This window comes from Dreissena polymorpha, chromosome 2, assembly GCF_020536995.1.
Source record: "Dreissena polymorpha isolate Duluth1 chromosome 2, UMN_Dpol_1.0, whole genome shotgun sequence".
Classification (NCBI taxonomy): Eukaryota; Metazoa; Mollusca; class Bivalvia; order Myida; family Dreissenidae; genus Dreissena; species Dreissena polymorpha.
The window spans coordinates 27,617,247-27,632,397 of record NC_068356.1 but is presented as its reverse complement, the minus strand read 5'-3'; the positions used below and the strand labels follow the sequence as shown (position 1 = coordinate 27,632,397).

General features: G+C 39.0%; 1 protein-coding gene across 1 annotated transcript in view; it reads right to left on the bottom strand.

Annotated features, from left to right (window-relative positions):
• LOC127869622 (protocadherin Fat 4-like) overlaps positions 1 to 15,151 on the bottom strand; it is a 74,488-nt gene that overhangs the window by 4,407 nt on the left and 54,930 nt on the right. The window contains exons 25-39 of the mRNA XM_052412279.1: positions 14,840 to 14,962; positions 14,029 to 14,349; positions 13,613 to 13,798; positions 13,364 to 13,495; positions 12,926 to 13,105; positions 12,447 to 12,575; positions 11,386 to 11,568; positions 10,450 to 10,578; positions 10,005 to 10,196; positions 9,305 to 9,433; positions 8,780 to 8,962; positions 8,350 to 8,478; positions 7,802 to 7,984; positions 7,060 to 7,185; positions 5,020 to 5,205 (exon numbers count right to left, since the gene is read on the bottom strand). Of these exons, the coding sequence (XP_052268239.1) occupies positions 5,020 to 5,205; positions 7,060 to 7,185; positions 7,802 to 7,984; positions 8,350 to 8,478; positions 8,780 to 8,962; positions 9,305 to 9,433; positions 10,005 to 10,196; positions 10,450 to 10,578; positions 11,386 to 11,568; positions 12,447 to 12,575; positions 12,926 to 13,105; positions 13,364 to 13,495; positions 13,613 to 13,798; positions 14,029 to 14,349; positions 14,840 to 14,962 (2,511 nt within the window). The remainder of the gene's footprint in view (positions 1 to 5,019; positions 5,206 to 7,059; positions 7,186 to 7,801; positions 7,985 to 8,349; positions 8,479 to 8,779; positions 8,963 to 9,304; positions 9,434 to 10,004; positions 10,197 to 10,449; positions 10,579 to 11,385; positions 11,569 to 12,446; positions 12,576 to 12,925; positions 13,106 to 13,363; positions 13,496 to 13,612; positions 13,799 to 14,028; positions 14,350 to 14,839; positions 14,963 to 15,151) is intronic.

Sequence of the window (15,151 nt, the reverse complement as noted above, 5' to 3'; positions counted from 1 at the left end):
CCCCCCAGTGCAGGATATTGATTGAGTTCCGTATGAAGGAAGGAGTCTCCATTTTGAAAGTTGGTTTGAGAAGGTACATGTTGAACACTTTTAAATCTATTACTGGTCACCAGGAACCATTTTTCTTTTGAACAAGAAAAAGACGACTGTAGAATCCTGAAGAATAAGGATCTTGAACCTTTTCTACCGCCTGTTTTTCCAAGAGCCCGAGAATGGACTGTGGAATATGTGGATGCTGAGATACCAGTTCTATCGGAACGCGAGAAAGTGAAGGCCTTTTTTCGAATTAAAAAGTCAGGCCTTTTGCAACCAGAGAATGAACCCATGCGTCCGAAGTAATTTGAAGCCATCGGTTTGAAAAGTGGAAAAGTCTGGCCCCGACTGGTATTTCCGGCATCGGAAGTTGTGGAGATAGAAAGGGTAGGGACCTAGGGCTGATACGGAGGAGGTACGCCCTTGCTAGCAGAAGGTTTGAAATTCCTCTGATCCAGCTTGGGTTTGTTCTTTTTCTCAGAATCTCTACCAGAAAACTTCTTAGAAAAAGAAGGTCTGTTATAGGAAGAAGGCCTGTTAGGACCCGACCGTGGATTAACAGCAGGTCTTTTAGAGAAAAGATTGTTTCCTTTAGCCTTCTTGGGTACTGGAACTGCTGGTGGCCTAGAAGAAGGCTGCTTAAAGGCTCCTTGGCGTTGTCCAGAATTGTTTCTAGCTAAAGAAGCATGAAGTTCGTCATCCTTGTCAGCTGTGATTGCTTCTTGTATCCTTCCACCAAAAAGGAAACCTGATGTGAGAGGAGCCGTTCTGAGCGAGTTCATACCTGGTTCTAAGAGAAAATCTTTAGGTAAAGATGAAAGGATAAGATCTCTACGAATCCTTAACATCTCAGACATTGAAGAAGCAGCATTATGTGAAAGGAATAATGCTGTTCGTGATAGGTGGATCAATAAATCCCGAAGTTCTTCCGGAATAGAATCAGACCAATCACAAACCAAGTGTAACAAGGTTGCTAGCATTAAGTCTACCTGGTTGGATAGACCTAAAGATCTTCGCTCTCTACTTTCCCAATGTTCTATCATGGAAAAAGGGACAGACACTGAAGTAGATGAACTAGGCATCGTAAGCAAAAGCTTATTGATGTCTGGATCCTGCGATGGTAATTAAGAACAAGAGCACCGCCTTGCGGGTGCAGACCGCTCATCTATTTTCTTGTTAAAGGTGAAGGGACTCTCAATTTCAATCACAAAGGAGGGAAGGGTGGAGTGAAGAGGGGTGTATAGTGTGGGGGTGTGGACATTTATTACATTATCTTCCAAAAATGCGGAAAAAAAATGCAAAAAAAAATAAAAACAAATTCGGGGGGGGGGTGGGGGGAGGAGATTCTTGGGTTCGATGGTTGGACGGTATTTCAAAAATATAATAATAAAAATAAATATTTGTGTTTTTTAGCCGTTTAAAAACAAATACTTTGGGGGTGGGGGGTGGGGTGGGGTATAGTATGAGGGTGTGGTGGTCATTTGTGAGATGATCTTAAAAAAATATAGGGGGGTTCGGGGGGGGGGGGGAGGGCATGGGGGATGGTTTGGGTGGAATCTATTGTGGTATGTTGTCAGATAAGAGTAGTTTTGTCAAAGTATCAGTCAAATCTAATCATAAATAAAGAAGTTATGGCCATTTTAGCAAACTTTAATAATTTGACCTTTAGAGTCAAGGTCATTCAAAGGTCAAGGTAAAATTCAACTTGCCAGGTACAGTAACCTCATGATAGCATGAAAGTATTTGAAGTTTGAAAGCAATAGCCTTGATACTTTGGAAGTAAAGTGGATCGAAACACAAAATTTAACCATATATTCAAAGTTACTAAGTCAAAAAAGGTCCATAATTCCGTAAAAATGACAACCAGAGTTATGCAACTTGTCTTTTTACTGTACCCTTATGATAGTTTGCGAGTGTTCCAAGTATGAAAGCAATATCTATGATACTTTAGGGGTAAAGTGGACCAAAACACAAAACTTAACCAAATTTTCAATTTTCTAAGTATAAAGGGCCCATAATTCCGTCCAAATGCCAGTCAGAGTTACATAACTTTGCCTGCACAGTCCCCTTGTGATAGTTAATAAGTGTTGCAAGTATGAACGCAATAGCTTTGATACTGTAGGAATAAAGTGGACCTAAACACAAAACTTAACCAAATTTTCAATTTTCTAAGTATAAAAAGGGCACATAATTCTTTCAAAATGCCAGTCAGAGTTACATAACTTTGCCTGCACAGTCCCCTTATGATAGTTAGTAAGTGTTGCAAGTATGAAAGCAATAGCTTTGATACTTAAGGAATAAAATGGACCTAAACACAAAACTTAACCAAAATTTTCAATTTTCTAAGTATAAAAAGGGCACATAATTCTGTCAAAATGCACGCCATAGTTATCTTAATTTGCATGCCCAGTCCCCTCATGATAGTAAGTAAGTGTACCAAATTTGAATGCAATAGCATTGATACTTTCTGAGAAAAGTGGACCTTAACGCAAAACTTAACCGGACGCAATCGCCAACGCCAACGCTGACGCCATGGTGATGACAATAGCTCATTTTTTTTTTCAAAAAATAGATGAGCTAAAAATCTAAACCGGAAGTCGGATCGGGTACTGGTGGTTTGTAGTTACGTTCCTGAAGTTTAGACTTCGCAAAATCCTTCGGTACTTTCCACATATCTCCTCGTTTAGGAATCGTTATATTCACTGATTCCAACGATTGAAAAACAGATAAGACAGTAGTACCAATCGGAAGGCGTGTATCCAAGCGGGAACGCGCCTTAGTAACCATGGTGGGATCAAACGTACGAACGAGTTGTTCAGTGATCGAGATCGTCGTATTAGAAGAAGTCTCCACAGGTCGTGGACACAACTCTTCACCCAGAGTCTGGAATATCAGCTCGAAAATTTGATTACTGGAAGCCAAAAATTTATCCGTATCAATGTCCGCATCCGATTCAGCTTCACTCTCTACAGGAACAGAGGTGTGTAGAGAAACAGCAGGAACAGGAATGAAACTATCTTGTGCCAAATTGTCTGGTAAAGATGAATTACCATCCACGACGTCAACAATTTGATAATGCTTATCAGTATTGACCGGTACAAAATGACCAGACGCATTCTGAACCCATAGAACATCAGGATTCGAATGGGTAGCATTAGGGGGTACACGACTAGATACGGTCGAAGACACCCGTGGTGCTGATTATGTAGCAGTAGCTGTTAGCTGCGCTCCTGAAGTTCCAACATGTGTGGCTGATAACACGGGAGACGACACGTGGTGAGGAAACATGTGATTCCATAAAGGAATAAGACGGTGATCGACTATCTAAATGGTAGGTACGATGTCTATGTGAGGTTTGTCGACGTCCTCGTTTCCTGCGATGTCGCGATCTGGATAGGCTGCGATGTCGAGATGTAGATCGGCTGCGATGAGACCGGGATCTTCTGGAATAGCGTCTCCGTGAACGACGACGTGATCGCTTACGCGCGTAGCGGCGATGAGAATCGCTAGACGAAGATGAGCGAGTCCGATGTCTACTCCTTGATGACGAAGATTCATTCGTCGATGACGAGTAGGAAGTAGAGTCATCGATGATGAAGATCGATGCCTTCTTCTGACTGTTGACCGGTGACCCGTGACCGGACTGGACCGGACTGGACCGGACCGGTGAAGGTGACCGGATCGGACCGGTCACCGATGACCGGACCGGACCGGTGACCGGCCGGTCATATCATGACCGGACCGGTGACAGGCCGGTCATATCATGACCGGTTACGTCACCGGCCAAGGACCGTAGAATGGCGGCTGCCATTTAATCAGACATTGATCGATCCTTAGGTCCACGTTCAATGTCGCCGGTATGTATGGTGGGAGGGTGGTCAGATGACGACCGACAGACAACACCACCATCGTGCCCGGTATCCGGTGACTGAAATGTCAGCTGATCATCCGTGACCAGTGAAGTCACCGGTTCATCAACGTCAGTTAGAGGTTCGTGGCGTTTGCGACTGATCGACGTCCGACGGCGACCAGCTTGTTTCCATGTGTCGTAAGACCATAAATCACTCACCGCACATTTGTTTAAGCAGAGTACAACCGGTACATGCCAGGCAAGTGTCGTGAGAATCCCACCTTGCCTTGACGTGACCACACGAACCTCTCTTTTGTAAGTTCATTTCTGAAAATAAATGAAACAGAAAGATCCTACAACAGACAAAACAAATTGTAAAATTTAAACCACAATGTAAATAAACAAACGCTGTACAAATGCCCTCAATTATTGATTGAGGAAAAAGGCACAAAGTCCTCGTGGATTACCTATAGAAGGACATGGAACGAAAACCTCGTGGTGCACGTGCTCATGTACATGAGCACTATAAACAAAGATACCCAGCAAAAGCAGAATTATAACAAAAACTGCAATAAAAAGTATAAAAAAGTAAACCGAATAATATACAGAAAAGATAGATAAAATCTATCCTTCAAACTCCGACAATAAACACGATTAAAAGAACGAAAAAGTCCTGAGCCAAAATAGGCGTGCACTCGTGGTTGTCCGGAAAGGAAAGATAAGTTGTTGTTCTTGATTTGATTTCTGGTTAGGTTACATTGTACTATGTTTAACCTGACTTGGTTTTCTGTAATAAAAGGTGGATGATTTCCAGCGCTTAAAGGTTTTCGGATAATTAACTCCCTGGAAAGGGATTAGCTAGAGATAACAGGTATGTATTAATGATATTATAATCTTTTTTCTGTCAACATGTTTAGATAATAATTTCCTATTTCAAATATTGAATTTGATGACATGGACTCTGCAAGCCAATTTGTTGAATCGATATCCGCACCAAAAATAAAGTTTGTGACATACGGACAGATAGACGGATGGATGCACTAACAGATGGATGGACAGACAAAAAACACTAATTCAATATCCTTGCGCATTGGGTGGGGGATAAAAAGAAAGAAAATCTTCTTTACAAAACCTACCTGGTCAGAGTCTGTTGCATTGACGGTGAGTACAACATTGCCCACAGGGAAGTCTGCATTGATTGTTCTGAAGTAGCCGTTGGGCTGACTGAACACTGGGGAGCTCGGGTTGCGGTTTACGTTCACAGTTAGCGTGCCCTGGTGCTTGTTGCTGGGCCAGAAGTCATCGTACACTTCTACTACCACCTGAAACACATAAAACAAATTTTTATAGTAAAATTCATTTTATTAATTTAATACTTACCTGCTATTCCTAGCTATACCTTTTCAAAGGGTTTAGCTACTCCAGAAATCTTCAAGTACCGGAATTCGGCCACCTCTCCTACTGAAACAGATCAGGTTAAGCATGGTTCAATGTAACCTGACCGGAAATCAAGAACCGTAACTCATCTTACTTTTCAAATTAATTATGAAAATATTAAATGATGAGCGGGGTTGGGAGGTGGGACTTACCGTGATAGAAGGTAAGTATTTAATTATTAAAATGAATTTTACTATAAAATTTGTTTTAATATCATAAATAATTACCTGCTATCCCTAGCTGATTTTGTAGCTATGGTGGGAGGTTATCGTTATATTTTCCCATCACAGCAAAAACCATAATCAGGTTTTTCAGCCAGAAATAGTAGAAATGTGTCCTCATACAATCTTCGTTAGTACAGTATTGTACTAAGTTGCTGAATAGGACCAGTACATTACGCCATGGAAGAAACTACTGTTTGATCAACCACAAAAGGACTGGACATATATAAATTGTCCTGATGACACTCAAGAGAACGAAGATAGAATGAGGCAAAGGTGGTCGGATTCCTACAGAAAGCAGCTTGAAGCACTTCAGAAAGTGGAACATTATTAATATACGCCCACGAAGCCGAAAGAGCTATAAATTCATGCAATCTAATCTTAAAAAGGAATAAATCCCTAGATGATAGAAATGAATACGCCTTCTTAATAGTCGAGGCTACCCAACGATAATTCGAAGCCTCAGACAGCCCCCCCCCCCTTTTAATGGAATGAAAAGTCTCTTACGAGAACCTCGAATAGACTTACACTGTACGTACTTGCATTAAATGTCCACCCTGATTAGTCTGGGACTACACTGTACGCACGTGCATTAAATATCCAACCTGATTAGCCTGGGACTACACTGTACGTAATTGCATTAAATGTCCACCCTGATTAGTCTGAGACTACACTGTACGTACTTGCATTAAATGTCCACCCTGATAAGTCTGGGACTACACTGTACGTTTGTGCATAAAATGTCCACCTTGATTAGTCTGGGACTACACTGTACCTACGTGCATTAAATGTCCACCCTGATAAGTCTGGGACTACACTGTATGTACGTGCATTAAACCCCATCTGGGACTACACTGTAGGTACGTGCATTAAACCCCATCTGGGATACACTGTAAGTACGTGCATTAAACCCCATCTGGGACTACACTGTACGTACGTGCATTAAACCCCATCTGGGACTACACTGTACGTACGTGCATTAAACCACATCTGGGACTACACGGTTGGTACGTACATTAAACCCCATCTGGGATACACTGTACGTACGTGCATTTAACCCCATCTGGGACTACACTGTTGGTACGTGCATTAAACCCCATCTGGGATACACTGTACGTACGTGCATTAAACCCCATTTTCCCCGAGTGGGGCTCACTATTTAAATATAAAAATATTTAAGATTTGACAAGAAAATCTGACAATCTAAAAAATAATTGGAGCTAAAAATTACAATGAAATGAAATTTAAAAAAAACACTAAGTCAGCTGTCACATACTGATTTGGACAAATGTAAAAAAATATACAACAAATATCTGAACAATGTGAAAAACAAAATAGAGCTAGGGACACATTGCATCACTTACAAATCAATTGCCACACATTTTCATGAACATTAGACAAGGTTTTACCATAAGGGAGTCTTAACCTTAAAGGAGCCCCTATTAAATCAGTGAGAAACAATTCAAAGTGTACATCAAACATAATTGTCAAAAAACCCTATAGGGTTTCTGTTCATACGGTGTAGGACTGGTCCTGTTGACTGTCTGACATCAGCGAGTTTCTGAGGGTGATCTGACCAGTGGCATCAATGTTAAAGAACATCATGTCCGGGAACACGCCTTCTATCCTGTACACCAAGTTGCCCTAAAATGGGATGTACACTTGTGTAAACCATTAAATTCTAATGCTAGTACATCAATATAACTTCATTAATACTCAAGTTTCATACTAAACATCTGGCAAATATTTTTAAAACCTTACAATTATATTATTAAAGCAGGCACAGCAATAATGCGGTGATTAAAAGGTCTATATAGCACTGACATGTCAATTTGATGGAAAACAACCAACATAATAAATCATAAAAAATATAGAACAAAAGTTATACATTCTTTTTATTTCATCAAGGTCGAAGTCATCTTCAATTTAGTTCTGGTCATGAGAACAGAATAAAACTTGATAATTATTCAAATGAGCCTCATTTTGGAAAATCTAGCCTTAATGCATATGTGTAGTATTGTCACAGATTAGCCTGTGCAGTCTGCATACTGTGCAGTCTGCATAGGCTTATCATGGAAAACAATTTCCGCTTAAATTGATTTTTTCATTTAAACAAAGTATCTTCTAAACTGAATATCCAGTTTAGGCGGAAAAAGTCGTCCCTGATTAGCCTGTGTAAACTGCACAGGCTAATCTGGGATGACACTTTACTGACATACATTAGGCCCAGTTTACCAAGACCAAGGCTGAATTCACTTACCTTCTGGTCACCATCTGTGGCATCCACATTGAACACATTGCTTCCTATCAGTGCTGTCTCCAACACAGTGACAGTAGTTGGTAGGTTGAGCACTGGATTCTGGAGGTCGCGAGGCACCAGAACAATCACCTGACCTGTGGAGAACTTCTCAGGCACACCGTTGTCATTCACTTTTACAGTAATCTGAAATAGACAAGTTCCACAGTTTATTCAAACTCTGTGCATGGTATTGACATTCGTGGCATATTCATATGACACATTTTGTCCATAATGATATAAAGCGGAAAGTGAATTTGCATCAATAAGATACAAATTAAACAGTTCAATGTTTATTCCTAGTCTCATTTAAAAGAAGGTTTTTGTTTAAAAGAGATCTCCTTTAAATGAAAATTCCATAAACATGGAAAGCGTCTTCCCTGATTAGCCTGCACAGTATGCACAGGCCAATCTGGGAAAACACTTTACACACATGCATAAAGCTCCATATTTCAAGTGAGTGACTTATTTGTATTAAATCAAAATGAACATATAATGTGATTTGCACACACCTCGTATATGTCACGGAAGAGCGGGTCATCCAGGAGGCTCTTCCTCAGAGTTATAAGACACGTCTTGGGATCAATCTTGAAGAACTCTTGGGCAACAGCAGTACCAATGATTGAACAAGTTGGGTTTCGCTAGTAACATGAACAAATGACTTTAGCACCACAGTTTTAATGTAGCAACAAAAGTTGTTTAAGACAATCCGTGAATATACGTTTCTGTTTTATCGATAAAATGTAAAACATAATCAAAGTTAGTATGAAACTATGCATACAACTACATAAACCAGGTATTCACTTAATGAAACAAAAGTTCTCCAAAAACTAAAAAAAATCTGTCAATATAGTCTTGATCATTAATCAGCTGTTGTGTCTGGTAAAAATCACTAATGCTGACTGGGTCTTTGAAATTAACCAGGTATAAAACTTCAATTACACTATCTGGGTCTGTGACATTGACCAGGTATCCCCACGAGTGTACAGGTGAGTCCTGACTGGCATTGATGGTCACTGAAGGTGGCACCACCCGCGGCCCGTTCAGGTTGCGCTCAACGCTCACTGTAACTGTTGCCGTGGATCTCACGGACGGGACAGCAGAGTCGTAGGCAACAACCTTGATCTGTTGTAACATTTAACAATAAACAGCCCTTAAAAAATGACATTATAAAATAGCCTGTGGTAAAAAAAATAAATACCAGCAAATACTGCAAATATAGCTTGTATTTTATAATGTAAGTTTGTAAGTTTTACTTTTTGTTAAATGACAAAAAATCCAACAAACAATTACACAAACTTATTTGCATAAATTATGTATTGTTTGGCAAGTTATTATATTTTATATTATTATATAAATTGCCTTCTATAAAATGAAGCTTGCTTTCTCTAAATTATGACATGACATTGAACATCCCTGTGTAATATCATACTGTTAATAATATAATTACAATAAATGGACACTTACAATATATGGATTGGTGCCGAGACTATCGTATCTGAGGTCATTTGTCTGGGTGATGACCCCAGTGGTGCGGTTCACTTGGAAGAAGTATGGGGACGGGAAATCTCCAACCAGCTCATACACTACCTGGCCCTGTTAAGAAAAATGGGTTTTAACCAAAAAAAGTCAAAAGTGTTGTCTCTGATTAGCCTGTGCTGACTGCACAGACAAATCTGTGATGACACTAACGTGCATGCATCTGACTGCACAGACAAATTTGTGATGACACTCACGTGCATTCATCTGACTGCACAGACCAATTTGTAATGACACTCACGTGCATGCATCTGACTGCACAGACAAACCTGTGATGACACTCACGTGCATGCATCTGACTGCACAGACAAATCTGTGATGACACTCACGTGCATGCATCTGACTGCACAGACAAATCTGTGATGACACTCACATGCATGCATTAAACCTCGTTTTCCCAGAGCAAGGTTCAACAACTGAAATTTTCACAAATATTTGTTCAACATTAAATTTGTAAGGCTTTTAGGAATGGCTGAACATTATGTTGATTAAATCCCAGCATCAGTGAAAATTAAACAAAATAATGTGAAACCTGAAAATATGGACTCGCATGACTGAAGAACTTATCAAAAGTTATCTAGCGGTATATTGGATCACTAAAAAGCCTTTGGTGCAAAGAAAATCTTACCCTAGCATCAGGTTTGGGGGCGTCCAAGTCGATGATGTTGGAGTTGAGAGGCTGATCCTCCCTCACTGGTCGGATATAGTTGCCAGGGGGCGGCACAAACACAGGGGGCTGGGCACGTATCACATTGATGTTGACCAGGGCTGTGTCTGTCTGAGGTACAGGGAAACCACCATCGGATACTTGTACAGTGCACTAAAATACATGAAGACAATGCATTATCTAAACCACTCCGCAAACCCATAAGGTCAGTGCTTGGTAAATGGCTTTCGCATCTAGGCAAACTGCGATCAAATTAGAACATGGCCTATAACTATGAACCTTAAAAATCTTAATTTTGAATATCATGCTTATTTAAAAAAAGAGTTTTGTGAGTAAACAATACAAGTAAGTATTAACAATTATTAACTTCATCAAACTTGCCACTACATTCAACTGGAATCCTTACCTGGAAATTACCAGTTGTAGATCGAAGATCAGTGTTCACATAAATTGCTCCATAGTTGTACACACTGGACTCAATACGGAAAGCGGACAAGCATCTGGCATCCCCAAGGATTGTAAACACAAGCGGATCCTGTAATGAGAAACAAAGAGAGTGTGGTAGTTAAAAAGTTCCCATCACAGGTTCTTAAAAATATTATTTCTTATATTGAAGACTTATTTCAAGCATTTTAACCTAAACGAGAGTGCCAAACTGTCAAAAGATACGCCCGTTTGAAGGTTTTGGACAACTTGATAACTTTACCATGACCCATATTTGAACTTGACCTACATATCATCTAGACACAACTTCTGACCAAATTTGGTAAAGATCAGATGAAAACTACTTCAATTAGAGAGCGGACACCAAAGCTAAATGCTTGAAATGCACTAAGTGACCTCGTGATGTTGTTTTTGACCCGGCATGACCCATATTTGAACTTGACCTAGATATTGTCTAGACACAACTTCTGACCAAATTTGGTGAAGACTGGATGAAAACTACTTCAATTAGAGAGCAGACACCATGCTAAATGCTTGAAATGCACTAAGTGACCCTGTGACCAAGTTTTTGACCCGGCATAACCCATATTTGAACTTGACCTAGATATTGTCTAGATAAAACTTCTGACCAAGTTTGGTTTAGATCGGATGAACACTATTTGAATTAGAGAGCGGACACTGCTGTGGCCGCTGGCCGCCTGCCCGCCCTCCAAACGTCAAAGTGAAACTATAATACATCCCGTTTGTTTAAAACGGGCGTATAAAAATGATTAATGAAGCAAGCAGAGATATTGCATGAATGTGTAATTTAAATAAAACCAAGATATAGTTGCACAGCAAATTCTTTTAATTATTAAAGGACAATTACTGTACACAGACAGAATAAAACTCCATTTACATTATCAGCATCTGTGGCATTGATCAAGACAACCTCCTTTCCAATTGGATCAGTGTCATACACTATTACATCAAAGGCATCGGCAGCAATTTTAGGTGGGTAGATGTTCCTGCGCACGCTGACAGTGATGGTCTGGTAAGAGGCACGAGTGGGCGTCGCCTCATCATAAACCTTCACTTGTAACTGCAACACATAGCTTATGTTACATTATACACCTTCACTTGTAACTGCAACACATACGGTAGCTCATGTTACATCATACACCTTCACTTGTAACTGCAACACATAGCTTATGTTACATCATACACCTTCACATGTAACTAACACATAGCTTATGTTACATCATACACCTTCAATTGTAACTAACACATAGCTTATGTTACATCATACACCTTCACTTGTAACTGCAACACATAGCTTATCTTACATCATACACCTTCACTTGTAACTAACACATAGCTTATGTTGCATCATACCCCTTCACTTGTAACTTGAACGCATAGCTTATGTAACATCATACACCTTCACACGAAGCGAATACATTTACATCTCAGATACATACTTTTGATGCATTTGTAGTCCCTAAGAAAATCAAATATAATAACATACCTTTCTAAAAAGATCCAAGTTTAAAAGGCCTCATTTCCAAACTTAAGATACTGATTAGCAGTAAGCAGCTTAAAACCTGAAAACCCTGCGAGCTACTTGTTGTATATGCCATTAGTGTAAGGGTTATGTTACATTTATTGCATGTATAAAGAAAAACATGTTCACTTGTAACTGTGCTACATAGACAAATTGTTAGAATTACTGTGTGAGAACAGAAAAACATGCTCACTAAATTACTGCATTTGTACTTTGCTTCATTTTTTTTTCATATACACAAAAATCTTAACTTCTAAATTAAATAAATATATCAAACATTATATACAACATTCTCATACAAACATATATAGCGAATAGTACATTTTTACATGTTATGGTAACCACTTAAAAGATTGTAACTGGAGGAATCTTTTTAAAGTATGCACAAAACAAACAGATTGACTTTGACTACTTACTCTGTACTCAAGGAGATCACCATTTCGGAGTGACCTGTTCACAGAGATATCTCCTGTTGTGTGATTGATAACAAAGAAGTAGTTGGCAGGTGGCAAACCAATCAGCTCATATCGCAGAAATGGATTCCTCTATTATAAACATAGCAGCATTATAAATATAATCAACACATGTTTAATTTTCCATTTTAAAAGTTTAAAGTTAATTTCTCAACATATTTTTTCATCAACACATTGAAAGTTACCAGTTTATTTGTTGATTAAATAAAATAAACTCACGAAAGAAGTTAAACATATACATGTACCAAACTACTTGTGAATAACCGTTTGCCTGTAAATCAGGAAGAATAAATATTTATCATAAAAAACATATCCTCAGCCCTGCAACCCGTTTTTTTTCCGAAATAACTTCTATCACAGAACCCAAGAATAGTTTTGACAAAAAATTATGAAATGACAACACGATTTCATGTAATACTCACTCCTGAAATTGGATTTTGTGCATTCACTCGGAATATACTCTGCCCAGTGGGCTTGTCTTCTGGCACATCAATGGCGAAGGGTGGGCTGAAGGTGGGCAGACCGACGCGTATCACACTGAAAACCACGCTCACATCACGGGACCTGGCTGGGAGGCCATCATCTGTCGCTTCAACACGGAACTGTGGGCAACAATGATGATCTCATAATTATTGTTATTATTATTTGGTTGCTAGATTATACATATTCAAAATAAATGAATAACACACTTTCTAAAGTAATAAACAAATGCTACACTAAGTCTTCAATATTTAATTCAAGCCACGTTTAATAAAGTGCATTCCTTTTTTACTGCCATAAACATAATTCTACGTCTAATATGTCAATCCCATGTGATGCTTTCATTTCTGCTGTAACCTGCCAGTTTGCCATGAACTTACCGAAAAGCTATCGACTGTGCTCTCAGTCAGTGGTTTTCTCAGGTAAATGACACCTGTGCTTGGCTCAATGTAGAAGAACTGGGAATTAATTTGGTTGAGAGAGCCATCAATCATTCTGTAAGTGATTTGGTCCTGAAAAAAATTAAAAGCATTTTAAAAGACTTTTGAAATGCAGTCTTAGGCACTCGAGATAAACAAAACATAAAAGGAAATATTAAAAGCTTTTGAAAGATCTTGCAAGATCCTCACATTATCACGTGTGTCGCGGGCTGTTATATTGACCACACTGACAGCAAGCTGATGGAACTCGTCTATCTGCTCATTGTAGCTTGCTCTGTCAAACTCTGGGAAACCTTGGTTACGAAGCACTGTAATCTGTACTTGAGTTCTTGCTCTGTTGTCAGGCACGAGGGAGTCATAGGCGTCAATGTAGATCTGAAGTAGAACATACATGTAACAACTACACAGGACATTCATACTGTTTGATAATTAGAAAATAAACCAACATCAAATGTCTAGATGACAGTTCATACTCTGATACTTAAAATAAAAATATATAGTGATAAATTATTGTTTTAGTTGTTTTTGTTTTTTCTAAGATTGCTTTTACAGTAGTAAAATGAGTTAAGAGGTAAAAAAACAAGCAACAAATGAAAAATACTTACAGTGTATAAAGATCTAGCCAGAGCATCATCCATAAGATTGGTTATGATGTAAACTTGTCCAGTTGTGCTGTTAACTCCAAAGAAATTATCGCCCGGATATTCGCCAACCACCTCATAGACAATCTGACCTCTTCTGTCACCATCCCTGGCTGTGACAGCACCAATCACCGTACCAACTGGTCGAGTGTCCTCGGTTGCCATGGAGATGATGGTGTTTTCTGGCTCGAAGACTGGACCAAACCGGTCAATTTCGATGGTTAGTTCCACGGAGGACTGTGCAAACTTTTCTGGGGAAGCGTTGTCACGAGCCTGAACGTTGATCTGATACAGAAAAAACTATCTGATCATTACTGGTTTTCAACCCTTTACCACTTAGATACTCATTTTTATGCATGTGTAGTCCTTTAGAAAGTTGTATTCAATTTAAGATCTTTTCTACTAGATACAAGTTTTAAAAGCTTCATTTTCAACCCCTAGTTACTAATGAGCAGCAAACAGCATAAAACCTGAACAGACTGAGAGTTTCTCTGCTGTTTGCATTGAGGCATTTTTACTTTGCTTCTGAGTGGGAAAGGGTTAATATAGTTATGAAATAATGTATTACTGTATTTTGTATTTATTTGCTTCATATACAGATAATGAATATACCCTAAATTTAGTGTGATTAATGCAGCATTTGTTATTAGATCCATGTTTGTGCTATACTAAATAAAATCATGCAAAAACTGCACAAGTATAGCAGTTTATGCCAACATCTACCAGCATGCAATAAAAAGTGCTACATAATTTTTTTATTCAATACTTGACTCACTGTGAAGGATTCTCTGCGCGCTGGGAGAGTCCTTAGTAGTACAATGTTTCCATTGTCAGAATTCACCCTGAAATAGTCGGCAACTTCAGGTAGATTGCTTCCCAAACTGTACGTCACACGGTCCTGAAAACAACGTCAAAATTACACACTGACCCAACATTGAATAATAGTTCAATTAACTTAGACATTGAACTGTGATCTTGACATTTACTAAGGAGCATGATATTTTATGCAACACATTGTCTTGTCATTGGGAATAGTTATTGTAAGAAATGCTAGAATCCTTTAATGCATTATGAAGATACAGAGCCA